This window comes from Thrips palmi, unplaced genomic scaffold, assembly GCF_012932325.1.
Source record: "Thrips palmi isolate BJ-2018 unplaced genomic scaffold, TpBJ-2018v1 HiC_scaffold_3, whole genome shotgun sequence".
Lineage (NCBI taxonomy): Eukaryota > Metazoa > Arthropoda > Insecta > Thysanoptera > Thripidae > Thrips > Thrips palmi.
In genome coordinates, this window is record NW_023144630.1 from 11,106,467 (window position 1) to 11,116,545 (window position 10,079).

Here is a 10,079-nt window from a genome sequence, read left to right on the forward strand (position 1 = left end):
TTTGCATTGTTTCTGGTGTTTTTGAGGGAGCTGATGACGAAAACGACATTTATTTTAACCCCAGACTCAGGTTTAACTCCCGGCAGGGTCAAACAGGCGAAATTCGTACGTTTCTTAATGTACGGGACGGGCCAAAGTTGCCGATGTATATCGCTACTTTTCCTGTTATTTCAACAATTGGAAAGCGAAAAATTGACAGATTTTACTTTTTCTCATCCCTTTCCCGCCGAAACGGCGGAAAACTACTTTCCCATAAGGCCTGCAGTGTGCGGGTGACGTGCAATTCCACGCCGTCCGGTGTCACCCGTGACTCGCCGATCTCACTTTTACCAAGCAGGATGCGTCTTAGATGGGTCATTAAAGCGTACGCTCCCCCTCGAATTTAATTTCCTTTCTTCTGAACTATGTATCGTCTTGATGCGCCCTTCTGTTCTCGAGATTTTGGGCTTTTCTTCATATAAAGCGGCAGGATTTTCACTACTTTTTCTTTTCGTTGCCGATTTCTTGTGCAAGACGACTTCTGAGCTATGTCATCATTGCGTACGCTACTCCTTATTTTTGACGAGGAACACTTTCGCTTTTAGTACTTTTTCTGTAGGATGTACGGTTCTCGAGATTTCGGCTTACACTGGTTGCCTACCTCACAGGCGTTTTCAAATCTCAAACAAGACTACTTTCCTGGGTAGTCAAGATAAAACAAAATCGATTTACTTTTAAAAAAGAAATGATTTAGCTTCTATTACTTTTTTTTCTGAGACCATCAGTTCTCTAGATTTTGTGGGTTCTCTGATCCAGTGGTTGCCTACTAGGCAGGGGCGCCATCTGTCCATATGGGACACTTTCTTGGGAAGGTAACGAAATCATTTCCTACTTTTAATTCGGACGAGAAATATTTCAGATTTGATTACTTTTTCGGTTGATTACTTTTCAGGGGTTCTAGCTTTTTGGGATGCGTCAGCATTATTTCTTCAAAATAGATATGAAACAATTTTGCTTGTAATCTGCATCGTAAAGTTGGCAAAGTGACCTCACACAAGATACTCTGAGGGGAAGTCAAAATGACCTCCCGCAAGGTGCTCCATGAGGACGGCAAAGTAATTCGATACAAGCGGCTCCATGGAGATAGCAAAGGTACCTAACACAAGGTACTTCGTGAAGTCAGCAAAGTGACCTGACACAAGATGCTCTGGGAGGACGGCAAAAGTGACCTCACGCTGCTCTTTGAATACGGCAAATTGATCTGACAGAAACTGCTCCATGAAAGCGACAAAGTGATCTGGCATAAGCTACTCCGTGAAGTCGGCAACGTGACTTCACACAAGCTACTCTGAGGAGACGGCAAAGTGACCTGACGCAAGCTTCTCATAGAGAAGTCGAAGTGACCTGACAGAACCTGCTCCGTGAAAGCGTCAAAGTGATCTGGCATAAGCTGCTCCGTGAAGTGAGCACAGTGATCTGACATAAGCTGCTCAATGGAGACGGCAAAGTGATCTGATACAAGCTGCTTCGTGAAGTCGGCAAAGTGACCTCACACAAGCTACTCTGAGGAGACGGCAAAGTGACCTCAAGATGCTCCATGAAAGCGGCAAAGTTATCTGACATAAGCTGCTCCTTGACGACGGCAAATTGACCTGACAAAAGCAGCTCCATGAACACGGCACAAGCGTAAGCTAACCCCGAGCATGCCGAAAGGCAAACAACTGCCAAAGACCCACTCCCGCTAGAGAACACCCAGCGGGCCAAAGGGCCGCACAGGGGGGCCTGGGGGGCGGAGCCCCCCAGCGAGCGTAGCGAGTATGTTTATACAGCTATCCGCAGTGACTTCCAAATAGAGTGTGCCTATTGTGGCCCACTAATCTCCTAGAATGTGGATTTTTTAGGACGCACACTAGAAAAAATTGAATTAAGCCAAAAATTTAGATAGCCTATCCCTTCGATAAGCTGAAGCCAGCTAAGCAGTGGACCAGGCACCAAAATGATGAAGGTGCAACTGCATCAAAAACTATTTGATGTGCAAGATGGATGTCCAGAACTTGTCACATGGTCCTCTGGAATTAAAGTCTCTCGACTTAGGGAATTGGGAACCTTGGTCGCAAGCGAGAAGTAACTCAGCCTGTAATACTGATACAGATGTCCTTCACATAGAATTTCATAACTCTCATGTAGACCCTTCAGTATCCACTTATTTTGAAGTATAAGAGCACTTCCTTTCAGCTAGGAGAATGTTTTTTCTGCTTCAGGACAAAAAAAGGCGACACTAGCGCCACCTAGCGGACAAAGTTCACAAAATCGAGGCTCGAAATGAAAAAATCCATACTGGATTTCAATTAAAACCTATCATGGGAGTCTCGCCATGAAAATCAGACTTTCCACAGTGGAATCCAATTTCCATTCTGGTTTGTTCAAACCCATTCAGGAATAAAATTATCATCTGGAACCTTAATTTTTAGACAGCAGCCTGGTATGGAATCTTAAGCAAGGGTGCGTGCGTGCTTTTGTAGTTTCTCTAAGCAGGGAAAATATAAGGGTGTTCAGAAAAGTATCGGTAGTGCAATGTGCACTTTACCAATGAAAATCAATCATCGTTAATTTGAAACCAAATTTCAAAGTTATGTTTGACATAGTTTTCTTACGTTTTTGCCACCCTGATCATGAAAAAGACATCCATTTGGACCCCTGACCAATATTGAGTTGGGCAGTTTTGCACTACAATTTTGAAGTAAAGTTTAAAATATTTTCCTAATGTTTTTCGCCTCCTGGACATGAAAGAGCCATCTTTTTGGACACCTTACCAATGTTAAATTCAGTTTTGGACAGTTTTCAAACGAAACTAAAAAGTACAGTTTACATATATTTTCCCAATGATTGCGTACTGGTCATGAAATTGACACTTATTCGGACCCCTGACCAGTATTTTATGCAAGTTTAGGTGGTTTTGAAACAAAATTTCAAAGTAAAGTTTTGACATAGTTTCCTAATGTTTTTGCCTCCTTCATCATGAAGGACTTCCATTTGGATCACTGACCAATTTTTAATGCGATTTTGGACAGATTCGGACCAAAATTTCGAAGCTGAGTGTAGCACAGTTTTCTCATGTTTTTGGCCTCCTGTTCATGAAAGTGACAGCCCTTTGGACCCCTGACCAATATAAAATACAGTTTTGGACTGTTTTGGACCAAAGTTTCGAAGAAGACTGGTTAAGTGCCTTCTTTAACGGGGTGATTATGCTAGGTTAGAAAAGGTTGCTTCAAGAAAGTTTCCCCGGCTGAACCAGGATCGTAGAGCGCTAATCGCTAAACAGTTGGCCCTAAAAGCCAGTACATAATTATTAAACAGCCCCTAAGAGTTATTCTTGAGCGTTCAATTAACCATTGCGCTACAGGCCTCAGAAGATGTCACGGGCGCGCAGCAGCGTAACCTCGCCAACCCCGTTATGCGACTTGTAGTCCAACGTACACCTACCTTTAGGTTTAGGAGACATCAGGCGAAGTGTGCTTCTTGGAGACCTGTTCATGTGTACTTTTCGTTTGGTTTATTAACATGTTGAATTCTGTCCCGTTTCGCAGATATTTGTGCCGGCGGGCCGGAAACTCCTTTGCCGCCACAGGTCTCTGGTGACACGTGGTGCGTGGCCAGTGACGCCGGACGCGACAAGCTCCAGAGCGGTCTTGATTGGGTTTGCGGACCAGGAGGGGTGGACTGCGGCCCCATCCAGCCAGGCGCCTCCTGTTTCCACCCGGACACGCTGGAGGCGCATGCGTCCTACGCCTTCAACAAATACTACCTGGACCACGGCCGAGCCGAAGGCACTTGCAGCTTTAATGGTGCAGCCACGGTCGTGACACACGCCCCACGTAAGTACTTTATCAAGCTTTTTTGCTGTCCAATGTCGAGGCCTATTCTGTTTGTAACCAGAAAGTTTGCCTGATGTCTGTATGCATCGAAAACAAATAGAACATGAGAACTAAAATTTTGGGTGTCACTTTTCTGGGTAATGAAACGGTCAAGAACAACTCTTAGAGGCCGTTCAATAATTACGTAAAGGCTTTTTGGGCCACTTTTGGGCCACCCCGTTTTGCGATTTATTGCGTTTGAAATTGTTAGCAGGTGATTAATGTTTAGCAAGTGCGCAGTTGGCAATACATTCTGTTGGTGGCACTGCCTTCAGCTCTTGCCCAGCAGACGACACTGCTGCCGCTGTTGTTTACGTCTCGGTTTGAGTTTGTGATAAAGTGCAACTGTATTGAGTTTTACATTTAGACCGGTAGTTTTCGATATGCTGATCACGATGACACCCAATTTTCTGCACGTTCTGTGCCTAACCTGACCCTCATGTATTTTAGACAGTCTTACAATGTCCATTTTGAACCAAATTGAAACGCTCCTGGCCCTTTTCGTAAGTTTTAGTTTAATTGATAGTGGTACTGAAGCAAACATGATATGACCTCGCTGAACGCAATTCTAGCTTTAGACATTTTCGTGGAACTAGAATATAAATGAAATTTACTTTGTGACTACCAGGATTTCGTGAAATCGTATTATTTTTAAATGTAATTTATGACTGTATCCTCCACCGTAGAAACGAACCGCTTCAGTTTTCCGATGACACTGCGAATGACCATGCGACGCATGGTTAATCCTCTGACGTAGTGGGTCGACCCCAGATCCTTGTGGCTTCGTCGCGCAAACGCTCGGCCTGAGACCACAGAACCTTGCTTCGGAAGACCCCGACGCGCACCTTCCACTCCCTACGCTGGCTGCAGCACCGCCCCACCCCAGACCAACTTTTCGCAGGCAACATCGGGCAGGCATTGGTCAAGTACCGGGCAACTATGCGCAACTACGGGCAACTGCCGGGCAACTACGGGCAACTGCCGGGCAACTACGGGCAACTGCCGAGCAACTCGGGGCAACTGCCGGGCAACCACCGGGCAACTCCGAGCAACTCCGAGCAACTCCGAGCAACTGCCGGGCAACTATGGGCAACCACCGGGCAACTGCCGGGCAACTGCCGGGCAACTGTGCGCCCGAGCACAGCTCGCGGGCAACTGAAGGAAGATATCGGAAAACATCAGTTCAATAGGTCGGTTTTGACACCCCTTTTTAAAGGCGTAGCAAAAACATGCTAAAATCGACCTATTTTATTCTGCAGATCAGCCATTTCGAGTCTAAACCTATGACATATGGGTATCTTGCTTTTCATCTCGTTGAGATGAATCCATTTCCGACATCAGTTTTTCATTTCCACATATTTGATTTTATAAACTTAGATAACACATAAACTTAGATTCGAAATTATCAAGGATTTGAGCTTCGAACATGCCAAAGTTTCGTATACGTACGGGACACACTCTCAGCCTTTTTCTGACTATGACGGGGCCCCAAGACCCGAAGAATGCCTTCGGGCTGGTCCAACGAATCGGAGAGGGGAAGTGTGTGTGTGTGGGGGGGGGGGGGGGAATTCGCGGAGGCCTGAGGAGTCCGAGGCAGGTAGCGGTCGGGTTCCTGCACGGTTTATGATACTCTTTTCAGATCCCCTCAAACTTCGTAGTCCGGTATTTTTAGCAGATGATACCTTTACTACTTAAACATACTTAGAACAATACAAGACAGTTAAAGGTGTCAGCTAGCTTTTACTCGAGAGCGGGACAGTGAGTGCTTGATGCACGGTCAACAATGTGCGCGAAACATCGATAACTCCTCCCCCGGGTACAGCGCCAGCGGCACCGGGCGTAAACAATGGCACCGTCTCCTCAGCTCGGCCCCGCGCGGCAAGGACCAACATCGACACTCACTCCCCCAATCATATATGTTCTAACCCTTATTTACAATTTTATATATAATCACAAACATGCGAGCATACTGTCAAAACTATAGCACACACGACAGTACCAGACGAGTATCATCTGCTTCCATGAACGTTTCTTGAATGGAGATTTTTAGTACTATTGACAGAAAAGAGGTGAAAAATCAAATATGTGGAGATGAAAAACTGATGTCGCAAATGGATTCACTGCAAACCTAACTGTCTACTAAGTACACACTTACAAATGCGTGCTTGCAAGTACACACTTACAAACGCATGCTTAGCCAAGTACACACTTACAAATGCATGCTTGCAAGTACACACTTACAAACGCATGCTTGACGCCGTATAACTCCATGCGTCAAGCATGCGTTTGTAAGTGTGTACTTGCAAGCATGCGTTTGTAAGTGTGTACTTGGCTTGTAAGTGTGTACTTGCAAGCATGCATTTGTAAGTGTGTACTTAGTAGACAGTTAGGTTTGTAGTGTTCGTCTCAACGAGATGAAAAGCAAGATACCCATATGTCATAGATTTAGACTCGAAATGGCTGATCTGCAGAATAAAATAGGTCGATTTTAGCATGTTTTTGCTACGCCTTTAAAAAGGGGTGTCAAAACCGACCTATTGAACTGATGTTTTCCGACATCTTCCTTCAGTTGCCCGCGAGCTGTGCTCGGGCGCACAGTTGCCCGGCAGTTGCCCGGCAGTTGCCCGGTGGTTGCCCATAGTTGCCCGGCAGTTGCTCGGAGTTGCTCGGAGTTGCCCGGTGGTTGCCCGGCAGTTGCCCCGAGTTGCTCGGGCAGTTGCCCGTAGTTGCCCGGCAGTTGCCCGTAGTTGCCCGGCAGTTGCCCGTAGTTGCGCATAGTTGCCCGGTACTTGACCAATGCCTGCCCGATGTTGCCTACGAAAAGTTGGTCTGGGGCAGCGCGTATCCTGATTGGCCGAAAGCTCTCATGTGTCAAACTTCGACTGTTGATTTCTGTAGGATCCCGATATGCACTCGGAACGGCCTGCCGAGGTGGGGGAGGTGGGGGCCGGGAGGATGCGAGTGGGTGGGGAGCCAAGGCTCCCGGCTTGCCAGAAGGAATCCTTATGCAAAGCTCCAGCCCAATTCGTGGAGTGTGGTACTCTAGAGGTACCTGGAGCCTCGGCAAAGATCCGATGGACGTCGGAGGTACTTACTTGTTGCAATGTCCCAACTGCGACCCATACCTCCAGCCACCACTTGCGCATGTTCCAGGCAAATCTCTACCTGCCTGGATCTCCGCAAGAGCTCTAAAGGCAGAAAAACATTTCTAGTCCACTCGCTGTCGGTCGTGAACCCGTTCCGTGAATTAAATCTGTGCTTTGTTTGTTGCAGTCATCATAAGACAGTGTCGACGCTGGTGCTGCAGATCTGTTGACAGCCTCTGCAAGTGCGGTGAAAATAGTGTGGAGGTGGCGCAAGAGGTGCCGTCCCAGAAGGAGGTGCCGTCCCAGGAGGAAGTGCTCCCGGAGGATTGTGAGGCTCCAGAGGAATCAGAGTCCCAGGAGGAGGGAATACCGTCGTGGATGTGTTTAATTTCCCCACGCTTATGTATCCTTAACGGGCTGGCTCAGCCCATATAAGCACAGTTGCCCGAAAATGCCACATTATCCTCTTTAATACAAATGTCTAATTTTGGTGATGTGTGCATAACTCATAGGCAGTCCCTGTTATAATATCTACACAGTTGCTCGAAATTATATATCTTAATAAACAAATTTCGGTGAAGTCCGCAAAAATACACTGCTAATTCTTTGAAAATCGGTGCACAACTGCTCGAAATTAATAAATAAATTTTGATTATTTTTAAATATTTTCTGTTAAATCAAGTGATTACATAGTTACTCTGAAACACTAAATCTGGCCGAAAAAAAAGGTCATAATTTTATTTTAATGTGTACATTTAATCTAAAAATGGTTGTGCCAGGCGCAAGGCGACTCCTCTCAGCTGACGTTGACTGAACCATTATTGCAGTTCAGATGGGCTAAGAAAGGCAACGACTAGAGGCTACGTCCAGCTACTATGAAAAATCGCGCACTCTTTGCCGCCTCGGCTCTGCTCTGAGGCTCTCTGCCTGCCACGCCGTTGAGCGCCTGCAACAGGAGAGGTAGGCGGGAGTCTCAAGCAGGCAGCGGCCGGAGCAGGTCGTCCCCTGGCTGCCGGGCAAAGGGACGCGAAATCGGCCTCCCTTGGCTGGGACGGCCGTCGGCGCAGGCAAAGCTGCACGTGGCGCGTAGCGCGGGACGGAGGACCGAGTCAAACCAGGCAGCCGCGCCGCCGGGCTAGCCAGTGTAGTGCCGCGAGTCTATCGGTAGGGTTAGAAATCGTGCCGTGCTACCACCCACATCCTGAGGATACTACAAGCCCAGCGCCGAGAGACTTCGTCGCAGCGCCGCAAGCCCTTCACGCAGAGGACGACGCGACGCGAGGAGACTCCAGCCAGGCCATCCGACGCAGGACGCGGGCCGGAGCGAGAGGGAGTGAAAGGGAAGGGGGGCTCCGCGCGCCCCCTGCAACTCAAGGTTTGGGGTGACCGCCGGTCACCCGGGCAAGGGCGCCCCGAGTGTTTACAGGCTGCGGACTGGAGAATGGCGCCGCCCGGCGTCTCCAGCTTCCCTGACCGCGGCCGCGACGCGGCGGTTCTACTGGTCGGCGATGTGTACGATAGCGATGGCGATGATGTGTGTGTGTGCGTGTGTGTGTGTCGCTCCCGGTTTGTGCGTGGCGCTGTGACGGTCGGGAGTGACGGGGTCGCCGCTGTTGGTGAGGGTGCAGTCGCGGCTCCAGGCCTCAGCGTGGGCGAGGCGCAGGGTCCCCCCCCAGGATCGGGCACCTGAAGAAATGGGACTGCCGGTTGCTGGAGTACCCGAATCCACAGGAATCAGCTGTCGCCGGCCGGAGAGCATGCGGAAGGTCAGATTGTGGCGTCTCGGTCAAGGGCAAGGTGAGCTGCGACGGACGGCTGCGTGAGGAGAGAGGCCGCAGTTTCCCAGAATCCCCCGCGCGTTCACCATGCCGAGCACCGGGTCGACGTCACCAAGGATTTCCCGGCGCCGCGTGGATTTTCCTCTTGTTGCAACGGCGGCCGGGCGCCGACTCCCAGCCAGCTTTGCCCTGCGCGGGTGCACCCACTGTCACGGCCGCGGGTACTAGGACATGAGATGGGGCCGTAGGCGCGCCCCGCGGCCCTGCAAACCGAACGAGGGGCCCAGCAGCAGCTAACCACGCGGAACGCAGCCCCGGACAACTTCCACAGCCTGGTGGCGGGTTTTTCCACAGGTTTATCCGCGAGACGCTGGCGGCGCTGGCTGCAGTGTGACCGAGGGGGAGGGCTTTGGCCATGCACCACGCACGCCGTGTCCACGCGGGAGGGACCAACGGCGCGACTAACCCAGCCCGACCCCTTGCGGCCGAAGACCAAAACCGGCGACTTGTGCCCCTACGATGCGGCGACGGGGCCGCGCACGAGAGGACCCGACCGTCAGCGGACGTCAGCAGCGGGACGGCCCCTTTTGGCCGCCTGGTCCTTTGTCTACGATCCGCGCACAACATGCCAATCACCGGGGAGGGAGGGGGGCGGTCGCTGCCCATCCAGTTCCTAGGAAGTGCAGCCGAGCCGCCTGGGCCGGGCACGGCCGGGCGGCGGCGGGCGACAGGAGACAACAACTTTACAGCCTGCAGGTGTTCTCCAGCCGTCGCCGGCCCGCACTGTTTCGGCCGCGGCGCTTTTCAGACGCGAGTGCCGCCGCCGAGGTTTTCGACAAGTCCGGGCATGCCGGGCCAGCACGTGGTGTTGGTCTGCTCGGGCAGCGACCCGGCCGAGTTCTGCCGTGGGGACGGCGGCAGGGGGTGTCAAAGTGAAGGCATTTCGCCAATATTGCAGGTGCCGCCAGGAGTGCGGCCGGCAGCTCGGCGTGCCCAGCGTTGGGGTGCAACTGGTCGGTGTGCGGCTGGCGAGTCTGTCGGCGCCTTTCGCTCTGAACAAGTCATCGCCAGCAGGGTCGCATGAAGAAAGGGGAAGGGCGAAGAAACAAAAACAAAACATACCACCAAAGCAACAAGAAAGAAGACAAAGAAGAAACTCTTCTGGTTCCCAAGACATATGGGACGAAGCAGGGGGGTACCGGACTCGGTAGCGCTCAAAGAGGCTGATCCGGGGCGGAGGTCTATGCGACCCCTTTCGGGGGAACATCGGCCCCCAACCCCAAGGACTGGCACTGCGAGCCGGAGCGTGCAGCCGCTGAGGT

The 10,079-nt window shown here is 50.6% G+C and overlaps 1 protein-coding gene across 2 annotated transcripts in view; it reads left to right on the forward strand.

Moving 5' to 3' along the window:
- LOC117647936 overlaps positions 1–7,644 on the forward strand; it is a 33,929-nt gene extending 26,285 nt beyond the window's left edge. For both annotated transcript variants that reach the window (XM_034389928.1, XM_034389929.1), the window contains exons 5-6: positions 3,567–3,854; positions 7,167–7,644. In XM_034389928.1, coding sequence (XP_034245819.1) covers positions 3,567–3,854; positions 7,167–7,414 — 536 coding nt within the window. In that variant the 3' untranslated portion in view covers positions 7,415–7,644. The remainder of the gene's footprint in view (positions 1–3,566; positions 3,855–7,166) is intronic.
- Positions 7,645–10,079: the final 2,435 nt, after the last annotated feature.